This window comes from Oncorhynchus kisutch, unplaced genomic scaffold (genome assembly GCF_002021735.2).
Source record: "Oncorhynchus kisutch isolate 150728-3 unplaced genomic scaffold, Okis_V2 Okis03b-Okis08b_hom, whole genome shotgun sequence".
Lineage (NCBI taxonomy): Eukaryota > Metazoa > Chordata > Actinopteri > Salmoniformes > Salmonidae > Oncorhynchus > Oncorhynchus kisutch.
In genome coordinates this window covers 5,059,420-5,075,253 of record NW_022261980.1, presented here as the reverse complement: position 1 = coordinate 5,075,253, position 15,834 = coordinate 5,059,420, and the positions used below count along the sequence as shown (strand labels likewise).

Genomic DNA, 15,834 nt, shown 5'->3' with positions numbered 1-15,834 from the left:
CCTAACAGAAGAAGTGTAAGCGTCCTCAGTGTTGCCAGACGTGGTTGATCAATTGCTGTTTTCCTAACAGAAGAAGTGTAAGCGTTCTCAGTGTTGCCAGACATGGCTGATCAATTGCTGTTTTCCTAACAGAGAAAGTCTGCAACCTTTCAGAGTGTTGCCAACGTGTGGCCGAGGCGTTTATGTTATGTCACAGTTTAGATAACGTGTCCACACAACCCAAGCAATCCTAATATTCTGATAAATGAGTCCCATTGTGTCAATCGTGAGCAGCAAAATGTTTTCATATCACAGAAACCTTCTGCGTGAGCAATTATTTTCAATAATTTCAGTATTTAATAAACGTTCAGTAGCTTGAGCAGACAATCAAATCCTTGTTAAAGTTTGTATGCGCTTTTCATAAGCACAAAAAAAGTCATATAAACCTTAAATCCATGGTCTATTGATACAGCAGGGCCAATGAGGGTAGACAATAAGCATGATAATGTCAGTACAAGTACAAGATACAGGAAGACAAGAGAAGGGGAAAGAAAAGATGAGATAGAAGAGAGAGAAAGAGATGATTCAGCCTCTGCTATGGACAAGGCAGAGAGGAACGAAAGGAGACAGGAGAAAAGGGATGAGAGGAGTGAGGAGAAGAGGCAGGAGAGGAGGGAGGAGGCAGGAGGGGAGGGAGGAGAGGAGGCAGGAGAAGAGGGAGGAGAAGAGTGAGGAGAGGAGGGAGGAGAGGAGTGAGGAGAGGAGGCAGGAGGGGAGGCAGGAGAGGAGGGAGGAGAAGAGTAAGGAGAGGAGGCAGGAGGGGAAGGGGGAGAGGAGGGAGGAGAGGAGGCAGGAGGGTAGCGAGGAGAGGAGGGAGGAGAGGAGGGAGGAGAAGAGTGAGGAGAGGAGGCAGGAGGGGAGGGAGGAGAGAGAAGAGGCAGGAGAGGAGGCAGGAGGGGCGGGAGGAGAGGAGACAGGAGGGGAGGGAGGAGAGGAGGCAGGAGGGGAGGGAGGAGAGGAGGCAGGAGGGGAGGGAGGAGGCAGGAGGGGAGGGAGGAGAGGAGGCAGGAGAGGAGGCAGGAGGGGAGGGAGGAGAGGAGGGAGAAGAGGATTGAGGAGAGGGTTGAGGAGGGAGGATAGGTTGAGGAAAGGAGTGAGGAGGAGAGGAGTGAGGAGAAGAGTGAGGAGAAGAGTGAGGAAAGGAGGGAGGAAAGGAGGGAGGAGAGCAGCACCAGGGTGATAGATGATGATGATGCTCTCTTATCCTGAAGAGAGAGGGGGTGTCCCAAATGGAATCCTAGTACCTTTACAGTGCACTAGGTCAGACCAGGGCCCATAGGGATCTGAATAGGGAGTCATTTGGGACACACACAGACAGTCCTTATCACAGCCTGGGGAGATAGAAAAGACAGGAGCAGAAATGAGATGGGAAGAGAAAAGGACAGGGTATGAGAGGGATGAACAGATGGGAAGAGAAGATCATGAGGAATCCTCAGAGAAAGCTTTTATCACTGTCAGGGATACAGAGAAGACAGAAGGAAACAAAGAGAGGAGACAGAAGATGAAGAGGTGATGTGAAGAGAGAGAGCAGGAAGGCATAGAGAGCAGGAAGGCATAAAAAGAGGGGAGGAGAGAAGAGAGAGGGGAGAAGAGAGAGGGGAGAAGAGAGGGGAGAAGAGAGGGGGGAGAAGAGAGGGGAGGAGAGAGGGGAGGAGAGAGAGGGGAGAAGAGAGGGGAGGAGAGAGAGGGGAGAAGAGAGAGGGGAGAAGAGAGGGGAGGAGAAGAGAGGGGATAGGAGAGAGGGGAGAAGAGAGAGGGGAGAAGAGAGGGGAGGTGAGAAGAGAGAGGGGAGAAGAGAGAGGGGAGAAGAGAGGGGAGGAGAAGAGAGGGGATAGGAGAGAGGGGAGGAGAGAGAGAGGGAAGAGAGAGAAGAGAGGAGAACAGTGTTAGGATGAGATAATAGATATCAGGTATAAGAGCTGCAATATCGTTCCATGAACAAGGCCCTTAAAGAGAGAGACGATAACTCAAGGATATCCACACACACTACACTACACTACACTACAGTTCCATTTGTTCAAAGCTGGCTTAGAGCCAGTGGTAGCGTGGGCGATAGTAGGTATACACTACATGGCCAAAACTATGTGGACACCACTTCACACCCATTGCTGACCGGTGTATAAAATCGAGCACACAGCCATGCAATCACCTTAGACAAACATTGGCAGTATAATGGCCTTGCTGATGAGTTCAGTGACTTTCAACGTGGCACCGTCATAGGATGCCATCTTTCCAACAAGTCAGTTGATCAAATTTCTGCCCTGTTTAGAGTTGCCCTGGTCAACTGTAAGTGCTGTTGTTGTGAAGTGGAAACATCTATGAGCAACAATGGTTCAGGCGTGAAGTGGTAGACCACGCAAGCTCACAGAACAGGACCACCGAGTGCTGAAGCGCGTAGGAAGTAAAAATGGTCTGTCCTCGGATGCAACACTCACTACCGAGGACCAAACTGCCTCTGGAAGCAACGTCAACACAATAACTGTTCGTCGGGAGCTTCATGGAATGGGTTTCCATGGCCGAGCGGCCGCACACAAACCTAAGATCACCGTGCGCAATGCCAAGCGTCGGCTGGAGAGGAGTAAAGCTCACCGCCATTGGACTCTGGAGCTGTGGAAACGCGTTCTCTGGAGTGATGAATCACGCTTCACCATCTGACAATCTGACGGATGAATATGGGTTTGGCGGATGCCAGGAGAATTCATAGTGCCTGTTTTTCATGGTTCGGGCCCCTTAGTTCCAGTGAAGGGAAATCATAACGCTACAGCATACAATGACATTCTAATCTAGATGATTCTGTGCTTCCAACTTTGTGGCAACAGTCTGGGGAAGGCCATTTCCTGTTCCAGCATGACCCTGTCCTCAACCCCATCGAACACCTGTGGAATGAATTGGAACGCCGACTTCAAGCCAGGCCTAATCACGCAACATCAGCGCCTGACCTCACTAATGCTCGTGTCTGAATGGAAGCATGTCCCTGCAGCAATGTTCCAATATCTAGTGAACAGCATTCCTAGAAGAGTGGTGTTAGAGCAGAAAAGGGGAGACCAACTCCATATTAATGCCCATGATTTTAGAATGAGATGTTTGACGAGCAGCTGTCCCCATACGTTTGGCCATGAAGTGCATCTTAGATCATAGAAGAACTGGACCTTTCTACAATGTCCACCTACCTGCAAGTTACTTCTTTATTTTCTATTGTAAAACCTTTAACGGTGTGCAAATATACCTGTGTGTGTTCACTGTTTACACGTGTGTGTGACTCCAAGGGAATGTGTGTGTGTGTGTTCACTGTTTACACGTGTGTGTGACTCCAAGGGAATGTGTGTGTTCACTGTTTACACGTGCGTGTGACTCCAAGGGAATGTGTGTGTGTGTGTTCACTGTTTACACGTGCGTGTGACTCCAAGGGAATGTGTGTGTGTGTGTTCACTGTTTACACGTGCGTGTGACTCCAAGGGAATGTGTGTGTGTGTGTTCACTGTTTACACGTGTGTGTGACTCCAAGGGAATGTGTGTGTGTGTGTTCACTGTTTACACGTGTGTGTGACTCCAAGGGAATGTGTGTGTATGTGTGTTACCTGTACCACTGCTGATGGTCTGCTGCCTGCACTTCTTGAAGTGAAAGCGTTTGATGGCGACTGGTTGGCCACGGTAACAGGCTCTATAGATGATAGTTCCACTGCCCCCCTGGCCCAGGATATCACTCTCCTCCTCACTACACTCCAACTGGGCCTTCTCTAGGAACAACCTACACACACACACATACACACACAGTATTATGTTATGCATATCACACACACAAACATTATAAACACACTCCAGCTGGTTCTTCTACAGAAACAACCAATATAACACAATGTATACCTCATAGAGTACATGATACTATGTATACCCCATACAGTACATGATACAATGTATACCTCATAGAGTACATGATACTATGTATACCCCATACAGTACATGATACTATGTATACCTCATAGAGTACATGATACTATGTATACCCCATACAGTACATGATACTATGTATACCTCATAGAGTACATGATACTATGTATACCTCATAGAGTACCTGATATTATGTATACCCCATACAGTACATGATACTATGTATACCTCATACAGTACATGATACTATGTATACCCCATACAGTACATGATCCTATGTATACCTCATACAGTACATGATACTATGTATACCTTATAGAGTACATGATACTATGTATACCTCATACAGTACATGATACTATGTATACCTCATAGAGTACATGATACTATGTATACCCCATACAGTACATGATACTATGTATACCCCATACAGTACATGATACTATGTATACCTCATACAGTACATGATACTATGTATACCCCATACAGTACATGATCCTATGTATACCTCATACAGTACATGATACTATGTATACCTTATAGAGTACATGATACTATGTATACCTCATACAGTACATGATACTATGTATACCTCATAGAGTACATGATACTATGTATACCCCATACAGTACATGATACTATGTATACCCCATACAGTACATGATACTATGTATACCTCATAGAGTACATGATACTATGTATACCCCATACAGTACATGATACTATGTATACCCCATACAGTACATGATACTATGTATACCTCATAGAGTACATGATACTATGTATACCCCATACAGTACATGATACTATGTATACCCCATACAGTACATGATATTTTGTATACCTCAGAGTACATGATACTATGTATACCTCATAGAGTACATGATACTATGTATACCCCATACAGTACATGATACTATGTATACCTCATACAGTACATGATACTATGTATACCTCATACAGTACAGTAATACAGATTACAATAGAGGAAACCAAGTCTAGATTTAACCTTATCCTGCAGCTTTGATATGTGCTGAGAGAAGGACAGTGGACCGTCTATCTATACTCCCAAGTACTTGTATGAAGTGACTACCTCAAGCTCTAAACCCTCAGAGGTAGTAATAACACCTGTGGGAAGAGGGCCATTCTTCTTACCAAACCACATGATCTTTGTTTTGGAGGTGTTCAGAACAAGGTTAAGGGCAGAGAAAGCTTGTTGGACACTAAGAAAGCTTTGATGTAGAGCGTTTAACACTAAATCTGGGGAGGGGCCAGCTGAGTATAAGACTGTGTTATCTGCATATAAATGGATGAGAGCGCTTCCTACTGCCTGAACTATATTGTTGATGTAAATTGAGAAGAGCGTGGGGCCTAGGATCGAGACTTGGGGTACTCCCTTGTGTTCTGCCAGTCACATTCTGTTAAAGGTCCCCAAAGCACACACATCCCTGGGTTGCTCCTCTTTAAATAAAGGTTAAATAAATAAATAAACTCCCTTGGTGACAGGCAGTGGCTGAGACAGCAGATGTTCTGACTTTATACACTGCACTCTTTGGAGAGAGGTAGTTAGCAAACCAGGCCAAAGACCCCTCAGAGACATAATTTATGACCTTTGAGGATGCAGTGACACATCCATAACCTGAGCGGAAACCTGATTGCATATGAGAGAGAATACTATAGACATCAATGAAGCCAGTCAGTTTCCAACACTTTTGATACACAGGGCAATTGACCTAGAACAGTTAGGATCAGCTTGATCTCCCCTTTAAATAAAGGACGCACCGTGGCTGCCTTCCAAGCACTGGGAACCTCCCCCGAGAGGAGAGAGGTTAAAAAGGTTGGAGATAGGCTTGGCGAAGATAGGGGCTGCAACCATAAACAAGAAAGGATCAAGTTTAAGGAGCTCCCTTAGCACCTCAGACTCAGTGACCGACTGCAGGGAGAAACTTTGTAGCGGGGCAGGGGAAAAAGAGGGAGGAGCATTGGGACTAGTTGCATTAGAAAGGGTAGGAGATGAGGAAATGTTGGACGGGCAAGGAGGCATGGCTGTGTCAAATAGGAATCCTGACTTAATGAAGTGGTGATTAAAGAGCTCAGCCATGTGCTTCTTGTCAGTAACAACCACATCATCAACATTAAGGGACATGGGCAGCTGTGAGGAGGAGGGTTTATTCTCCAGGTCTTTAACTGTTTTCCAGAACTTCTTGGGATTAGACCCACAGAGAGAGAACTGCTCCTTGAAGTAATTAACTTTTGTCTTCCGGATAGCCTGAGTGCACTTATTTCTCATTTGCCTGAACAAGAACCAGTAAGCCTGAGTATGTGTGTGCAGAGCCTTTTGCCAAATTCAATTCTTGTGGTGGAATAACTCCAGATCACGGTCGAACCAGAATTTTTAATTCTCATTTTCTTTATGTGGGCGTGTTTGTTAACAATAATAGTGAAAATATCCAAAAAGAAGGAAGGCTCTACAGCTACCTCCCTGATCCCAACCTCAACTCTACCTGCCCCATACATTACTACAGCTACCTCCCTGATCCCAACCTCAACTCTACCTGCCCCATACATTACTACAGCTACCTCCCTGATCCCAACCTCAACTCTACCTGCCCCATACATTACTACAGCTACCTCCCTGATCCCAACCTCAACTCTACCTGCCCCATACATTACTACAGCTACCTCCCTGATCCCAACCTCAACTCTACCTGCCCCATACATTACTACAGCTACCTCCCTGATCCCAACCTCAACTCTACCTGCCCCATACATTACTACAGCTACCTCCCTGATCCCAACCTCAACTCTACCTGCCCCATACATTACTACAGCTACCTCCCTGATCCCAACCTCAACTCTACCTGCCCCATACATTACTACAGCTACCTCCCTGATCCCAACCTCAACTCTACCTGCCCCATACATTACTACAGCTACCTCCCTGATCCCAACCTCAACTCTACCTGCCCCATACATTACTACAGCTACCTCCCTGATCCCAACCTCAACTCTACCTGCCCCATACATTACTACAGCTACCTCCCTGATCCCAACCTCAACTCTACCTGCCCCATACATTACTACAGCTACCTCCCTGATCCCAACCTCAACTCTACCTGCCCCATACATTACTACAGCTACCTCCCTGATCCCAACCTCAACTCTACCTGCACCATACATTGCTACAGCTACCTCCCTGATCCCAACCTCAACTCTACCTGCCCCATACATTAATACAGCTACCTCCCTGATCCCAACCTCAACTCTACCTGCCCCATACATTACTACAGCTACCTCCCTGATCCCAACCTCAACTCTACCTGCCCCATACATTACTACAGCTACCTCCCTGATCCCAACCTCAACTCTACCTGCCCCATACATTACTACAGCTACCTCCCTGATCCCAACCTCAACTCTACCTGCCCCATACATTACTACAGCTACCTCCCTGATCCCAACCTCAACTCTACCTGCCCCATACATTACTACAGCTACCTCCCTGATCCCAACCTCAACTCTACCTGCCCCATACATTACTACAGCTACCTCCCTGATCCCAACCTCAACTCTACCTGCCCCATACATTACTACAGCTACCTCCCTGATCCCAACCTCAACTCTACCTGCCCCATACATTACTACAGCTACCTCCCTGATCCCAACCTCAACTCTACCTGCCCCATACATTACTACAGCTACCTCCCTGATCCCAACCTCAACTCTACCTGCCCCATACATTACTACAGCTACCTCCCTGATCCCAACCTCAACTCTACCTGACCCATACATTACTACAGCTACCTCCTCGATCCCAACCTCAACTCTACCTGCCCCATACATTACTACAGCTACCTCCCTGATCCCAACCTCAACTCTACCTGCAACATACACATCCAACAAAGGATTCTATGTATTGCATTCTGCTATAGGGCTGAAGCTATAGTCGCCATAGCAACATTCCTAAGTCCTTATTAGCTTCCTCTTCATATCATGAACACAAATCTGTGTCTCATATGGCACCCCCTTCCCTATCTATTTAATGCACTCATTTGGACAGGAAACCAGTCAAAAGTAGTGCACTACATAGGGAAGAGAGTGCCATTTGGGACACAACTGCTCAGAGTTGACCATCTATCCTGGAGCTGACTTCCTGCTAGGGCCCATATGTGAATGTAAGGCTGGGGGAAACATTATTCAGGGTCAATTTAATCTCAAACATGCTTTAAATTGCATTTCTGCAGAGTCACACAGCAGAGTATTTGAGCACGTTCCTGTGTGTGTGTATGTTCTGTGTCCATGTTTGCGTGCACGTTCCTGTGTGTGTGTCTACATAGCTGTGGTGTTAGCTGATGTCAACTCGTGGCACCAGTGTTTGAGGAAGTGATTATTTAGTCAATATCTCTCTTGTCTTAGAGCAGCACTAAAATGTGTTTCCTGATATCAGAAATATTTGGGAGTGATTGTTGCCCCATGAACAGTAAATACGGCAGCGGCCTGTAGTATTTCACAGAGATATACTTGTGTAATCAACCCTCAAGCACTGTGTGTGTGTGTGTGTATGTGTGTGTGTGTGTGTGTGGTTAGCCTTAAGGGTAAACAATACATCAACGGATGCGGTCACTGTTGAGAAATCAACTGAAACTCATTACGTAGCCAAACCCTTGAAGAGCTGTTTGTGTGTGTGTGTGTGTGTGTGTGTGTGTGTGTGTGTGTGTGTGTGTGTGTGTGTGTGTGTGTGTGTGTGTGTGTGTGTGTGTGTGGTGTGTGTGTGTGTGTGTGCGTGCGCAGGATTGCTGTACCTCTGTATGCGAGTGTGTGTGTACAGAGTATCTATGTCTGCAGTGTGTTCCATACTGTACATGTCACAGTCCTGTCAGTGAGGAGCCTAAGGAGACTCCTAGACTCCTATCAACACAGCAGGAAACCACAAGGCCCTGTACTACACATTACTACAGGAGGACACCACAACCACAAGGCCCTGTACTACACATTACTACAGGAGGACACCACAACCACAAGGCCCTGTACTACACAATACTACAGGAGGACACCACAACCACAAGGCCCTGTACTACACAATACTACAGGAGGACACCACAACCACAAGGCCCTGTACTACACAATACTACAGGAGGACACCACAACCACAAAGCTCTGTACTACACAATACTACAGGAGGACACCACAACCACAAGGCCCTGTACTACACAATACTACAGGAGGACACCACAACCACAAGACCCTGTACTACACAAGGTAGAGGTAGAGCACTATGGGCCCTGGTCAGAAGTAGAGCACTATGGGCCCTGGTCAGATGTAGAGCACTATGGGCCCTGGTCAGAGGTAGAGCACTATGGGCCCTGGTCAGAGGTAGAGCACTATGGGCCCTGGTCAGAGGTAGAGCACTATGGGCCCTGGTCAGAGGTAGAGCACTATGGGCCCTGGTCAGAGGTAGTGCACTATGGGCCCTGGTCAGAGGTAGAGCACCACATAGGGAATAGGGTACCATTTGGGACACTAAGTGAGTGAAACAAATGAACAACCAAACAAATGTTTTCTCCCAGTGCAAGGGCAATCTTTTGTTGTCCCTATTGACTAAATAGAGCCATCTATCCTGGTTATAACCAAAAGCTCAGCCTGAGTGTGGGTGATAGGTGAAGGGTCAAAGTGACAGATGATGGGCCAAAGGTTAGGGATAAGAGGTTTGTGGTTCAGAGGGTGTGTGTGTGTGCGAGCGCAAGTTTGATAGCATGTTGGAGAGAATCGGTTCTAGCCAAGCTCAGCACAGAATGACTGATCTACAAATCGTCAGGCATCCTAACTTCAACTTGAGAATACATTTAAACTAGTCTCCCATTGACGTCAATGAATGACTAAGAGAAAATGTGACTTAAGTGAAAGACATGATTCACCCCTATGTGAAGAAGATTAGCCCATCTGTGCCGTGCCTTCCTCAGGCTCATCGTCTTGTGAAGTAACACTGAGTCTGGCTGAGTATACGATTGGATTTGATAATGATGGAAACTCCCTCCAGCCAATAGTTACACCAATCCTTATATGTCCATGACGGGTAGAGCAAGTGCACACTTCAGGAGAAGGGAGGAGAATTGGGATACAGCATCTATATAGGGGGGGACAGTCGCGCAGCGCTAATAGGTCAACAGGTCAGGGTTTAGAGGTCAAGGGTCAGGGGGAAAGGTGAGAGGTTACCGTGAGGGGAAGTCGGTCATGAAAAGCTCTGGGACCAGCTCCTGAAGGGGCACAGGCTGGTTGGTGTGCTGGGGACACACTATGTACTCCTGGCCCATGGCAGCGATCACACAGTCCTCCATGTTGAAGAAGTGCCCTCCTCTTCCTCCCCCTTTTTCTCTGCCTAGCGGTGGGATAATCAGACCAAAAGATAAAGTTGACTTCAGAGTGCAAACTCTGTTTAACAGCAGTCCCATTACAAAAACAATATTATACGTTGATTTCAAATTAAATCACATTTTATTGGTCACATACACATGGGTTAGCAGATGTTATTGCGAGTGTAGTGAAATGCTTTTGCTTCTAGCTCCGACAGTGTAGCAATATCTAACATGTAATCTAACAATTCCACAACAACTACTTAATACACACAAATTTAAACAAAGGAATGGAATAAGAATATATACATTTAAATATATGGATGAGCAATGACAGAGTGGCAGAGGCAAGATGCAATAGAAGGTATCAAATACAGTATATACATATATGAGATGAGCAAGGTAAGATATGTAAACATCATTAAAGTGGCATTATTAAAGTGACTAGTGATCCATTAATTAAAGTAGTGATGGCTGTTTAACAGTCTAATGGCCTTGAGATAGAAGCTGTTTTTCAGTCTCTCTGTCCCAGCTTTTGATGCCCCTGTACTGACCTCGCCTTCTGGATGGTAGTAGGGTGAACAGGCAGTAATGGGTGATTGTTGTCCTTGATTATCTTTTTGGCCTTCCTGTGATATCGGGTGCTGTAGGTGTCCTGGAGGGCAGGTAGTTCGCCCCCAGTGATGCGTTCTGCAGACCGCACCTCCCTCTGGAGAGGCTTGTGGTTGTGGGCGGTGCAGTTGCCATGTGCCGCCTTCATCACACTGTGTGGGTGGACCATTTCAGTTTGTCCGTGACGTGTACGCCGAGTAACTTAAAACTTTCCACCTTCTCCACTGCTGTCCCAACGATGTGGATAGGGGGTTGCTCCCTCTGCTGTTTCCTGAAGTCAACGATCATCTCCTTTGTTTTGTTGACGTTGAGTGAAAGGTTGTTTTCCTGACACAACACTCCGAGTGCCCTCACCTCGTCCCTGTAGGCGGTCTCGTCATTGTTGATAATCTAGCCTACCACTGTTGTGTCGTCTGCAAACTTGATGATTGAGTTGGAGGCGTGCAAGGCCAGGCAGTCATGGGTGAACAAGGAATACAGGAGGGGGCTGAGCACACACCCTTGTCCCAGTGTTGAGGATCAGTGAAGTGTAGATGTTGTTTCCTACCTTCAACCCCTGGGGGGGCGGCCCGTCAGGAAGTCCAGGACCCAAATGCACAGGGCGGGGTTGAGACCCAGGGCTTCAAGCTTAATGATGAGCTTGGAGGGTACTATGGTGTTGAATGCTGAGCTATAGACAATGAACAGCATTCTTACATAGGTATTCCTCTTGTCCAGATGGGTTAGGGCAGTGTGATGGCGATTGTATCGTTTGTGAACCTATTGAAGTGGGTCTACGGTGACAGGTAAGGCGGAGGTGATATGATCCTTGACTAGTCTCTCAAAGCACTTCATGATGACAGGAGTGAGTGCTACGGGGCGATAGTCATTTAGTTCAGTTACCTTTGCCTTCCTGAGTACAGGAACAATGGTGGCCATCTTGAAGCATGTGGGGACAGCAGACTGGGATAGGGAGAGATTAAATATGTCCGTAAACACACCAGCCAGCTGGTCTGTGCATGCTCTGAGTATGCAGCTAGGGATGCTGTCTGGGCCGGCAGCCCTGCGAGGGTTAACACGTTTAAATGTCTGACGTCGGTCACGGAGAAAGAAAGCCCACAGTCCTTGGTAGCGGGTCGCGTCGGTGGCACTGTATTATCCTCAAAGCGGGCAAAGGTGGTGTTTAGTTTTACTGGAAGCAAGACGTCGGTGTCCTTAACGTGGCTGGTTTTCCTTTTGTAGTCCGTGATTGTCTGTAGACCTGCCACATACGTCTCATGTCTGAGCTGTTGAATTGCGACTCCACTTTGTCTCTATACTGACATTTCGCTTGAATGATTGCCTTGCGGAGGGAATAACTACACTTTTTGTATTTGACCATATTCCTAGTCACCTTTCCATGGTTAAATGCGGTGGTTCGCGCTTTCAGTTTTGCGCGAATGCGCCATCTCTCCATAGTTTCTGGTTAGGGTAGGTATTAATAGTCACAGTATGCCACTACACTTCCTTATAAACTCACTCACCGAATCAGCGTATACGTCGATATTATTCTCTGAGGCTACCAGGAACATATCCCAGTCCGCGTGATCAAAACAATCTTGAAGCGTGGATTCTGATTGGTCAGACCAGCGTTGAATAGTCCTTAGCGCGGGTACATCCTGTTTGAGTTTCTGCCTATAGGACGGGAGGAGCAAAATGGAGTCGTGGTCACATTTTTCTAGCGCGAGTGCTACAGTCAATATGTTGGTAGAATTTAGGTAGCCTTGTTCTCAAATTTGCTTTGTTAAAATCCACAGCTACAATAACTGCAGCCTCAGGATATATGGTTTCCAGTTTGCATAAAGTCTAGTGAAGTTCCTTGAGGGCTGTCGTGGTATCGGCTTGAGGGGTTATATATACGGCTGTGACAGTAAATTCTCTTGGGAGATAATACGGTCTGCATTTGATTGTAAGGAATTCTAGGTCAGGTGAACAAAAGGACTTGAGTTCCTGTATGTTGTTACAATTACACCATGAGTTGTTAATCATGAAACATACACCCTTGCCCTTCTTCCCGGAGAGATGTTTATTCCTGTCGATGCGACGCACAAAGATTCCAGGTGGCTGTACTGACTCCGACAGCATATCCCAAGAGAGCCATGTTTCCGTGAAACAGAGTATGTTACAATCCCTGATGTCTCTCTGGAAAGCAACCCTTGCCCTAATTTCGTATACCTTGTTATCTAGAGACTGGACATTAGTGAGTAATATACTTGGAAGCGGTGGGTGGTGTACGGGCGTCTGAAGTCTGACCTGAAGATCGCTCTGCCTACCTCTTCTTCGGCGGCGTTGTTTTGGGTTGGCCTCTGGAATCAGCTCAAATGCCCTGGGTGGTTCGGACAAAGGATCCACTTTGGGAAAGTCGTATTCCTGGTCGTAGTGCTGGTAAGTTGACGTCACTCTGATATCCAATAGTTGTTCTCGGCTGTATGTAATAACACATACGATTTTCCGGGATAACAATGTAAGAAATAATACATAAAAAAACTAAAAACTGAAAAGTATCTTAAGGACTAGAAGCGAGGCAGCCCTCTGTCGGCGCCATCTTCAGGTCATTTATCATGCATGCTTATAACAAGTAATAACACATTTTAAGGGTATGCTTTCACTAAAGCAAATCATTGTTTTAGTGCTTAATGTCCACATTGATGGTGTTTAATTTAAACTTTTGCAATAGCCCCTATATATTCCATCAGAAGTTGACTGTATATTGGCCCACCCTACCTTCTCCTCCTCTTCTCCCAGCTGCAGTCCCCCTGGTTGGGGGTTCACCCAGATCCCCAGGCCCCTGGTTCTGTCTGCTCATGGAGGAACACTGGGGACAGGGGGCGTACTGCTCAATCAATCGGGTCCCATCACTCTCACTGGCCGTCAAGGCTAAAGGAGGACAGATGACACAGAGAGATACAGAAAGTCACATGGTCTGGTGGAGTCTGGCTGTCAGGCCTACAGGAGGACAGATGACACGGAGAGATACAGAAATGATCTGGTGGTGTCTGGTCTGGCGGTAGTGAAGCCCACTCCGGACTACAAACGTCCCTAGAGGTCAAACGTCAAAGCCCTGACTCCACTACTTTCCTTGCTGTCTTAACCGATTCTCATCAGTCTCCCTGTGTCATGTTCTCTCTGATAATCTCTACCATGGATCCTTCTTACCTTCTGCTATGAAACTTTTTAACAGGAACATGCATTCTCAAAATGCATACTACCGTGCTCTGAGCACGCAAGTTGGAGTATGAGTCCAAATCAAAGAATACCAAACGGAGCACGGAGTACTGCCTACGCTGTTTGTACATGTTTTTAAGCATGCATCGATACAATATTCAATGGAAAGTATGCACAGGAATATGATGAAACCACATTCAACAAATGATGCAAAATGTATTGGAATCAATTGTGCCCATTATTTGAGCTGAAGTGAGAGAAAATAAACTCAGACTTCAGAATGAAATGTTGCACACTCACATCTCATAGGTCACCTGACTACAATATGTAATCTTGTTACATTAATAAATACATTGTGTGTTCATTTTGGTCTACACTAACCACTGTGGATGGATGGCAAGCCCATAGTAAGTCAATAGGGCTACCTATTACTGTTAAGTAGCTATGTAGATAGCCACAAAGAACAGCTAGCTACCCACAAATAATTTACATATACCTTGCATAACATTCGTTTTATGTTATTTTTGCCTGTTAAACTATCTGGTTAGCTAGATTATTACAAATCACATGTAGCTAGCTGATCATTCTGAAATAAAACGTTTGCTTTGGGTATATCTTGTTTGGTCTCTATTGTCATTGTCCTGGCTGAAAGAAGGTTCAGTGAATGGGGAGGTGCAGCGTGAGGTAATACAGTAGGGGGAGGTGCAGCGTGAGGTAATACAGTAGGGGGAGGTGCAGCGTGAGGTAATACAGTAGGGGGAGGTGCAGCGTGAGGTATTACAGTAGGGGGAGGTGCAGCGTGAGGTAATACAGTAGGGGGAGGTGCAGCGTGAGGTAATACAGTAGGGGGAGGTGCAGCGTGAGGTAATACAGTAGGGGGAGGTGCAGCGTGAGGTAATACACTAGGGGGAGTGCTTCTCAAATGGAATGTTTTATGCGTTCTCCACACTCTTGTCCTCACAAGAACGTACTCAAGAGAACGTCCTTGGAGAATACACCTGGAGCATGAGTGTGGAGCACAGTAGTAAGCATATTGAGAAACACCCAGAGTTTTTACACTGCACCAAATACCCTAGTTTCATACTCCTAACTATCCGTCCACCTCTGAAGATTCATCACACCGTCGCCACTCAGATGATCTACAGCCTTTTATCTGTCAACACTCAAAAGCAGCTTTATCTCCCGACTGTTCGATAACAGGAACACGAGGTGTGAACACCTGTCAGTGGGAACCAAAGGGTAACGATGTACGCTGAGAGGCGGGAAGCAAGTTCAGGGAGTGAATACATTTCATTAATAAATGAACAAAACAAGAAACACAAACAGAGCACCGACATGAAACAGGAACAATGACAACTGGGGAAGAAAACAAAGGGAGGGACATATAAAGGGCAGGTAATCAAGGAGGTGATGGAGTCCAGGTGAGTGTCATTATGCGTGTAACACTGGTGACTGGTGTGCGCCCTAACGAGCAGCCTGGTGACCTAGAGGCCGGAGAGGGAGCACACGTGACAAAGATCCTGACTGAGTCCAGCATTCAACATGAAGTTGAAGTCATTGAAGAGGTGTTGCTTTTTGTGTATGTACTGTGTATTTACTGTGTAAGTACTGTGTATTTACTGTGTATTTACTGTGTAAGTACTGTGTATTTACTGTGTATTTACTGATGGTGTATGTATTGGTGCAATCAAACTTCCTCTTTATGGCAAATAATTGATGATCTTATTTTATAAAGAGAAAGAGGATACAAAGGAGTGCACTG

At 46.2% G+C, this 15,834-nt stretch overlaps 1 protein-coding gene across 4 annotated transcripts in view; it reads right to left on the bottom strand.

Annotated features, from left to right (window-relative positions):
* lrrk1 (leucine-rich repeat kinase 1) overlaps positions 1–15,834 on the bottom strand; it is a 123,834-nt gene that overhangs the window by 40,828 nt on the left and 67,172 nt on the right. For all 4 annotated transcript variants that reach the window (XM_031812290.1, XM_031812293.1, XM_031812292.1 and 1 more), the window contains 3 exons: positions 13,632–13,784; positions 10,141–10,303; positions 3,618–3,787 (listed from right to left, as the gene is read on the bottom strand). In XM_031812290.1, the coding sequence (XP_031668150.1) occupies positions 3,618–3,787; positions 10,141–10,303; positions 13,632–13,784 (486 nt within the window). The remainder of the gene's footprint in view (positions 1–3,617; positions 3,788–10,140; positions 10,304–13,631; positions 13,785–15,834) is intronic.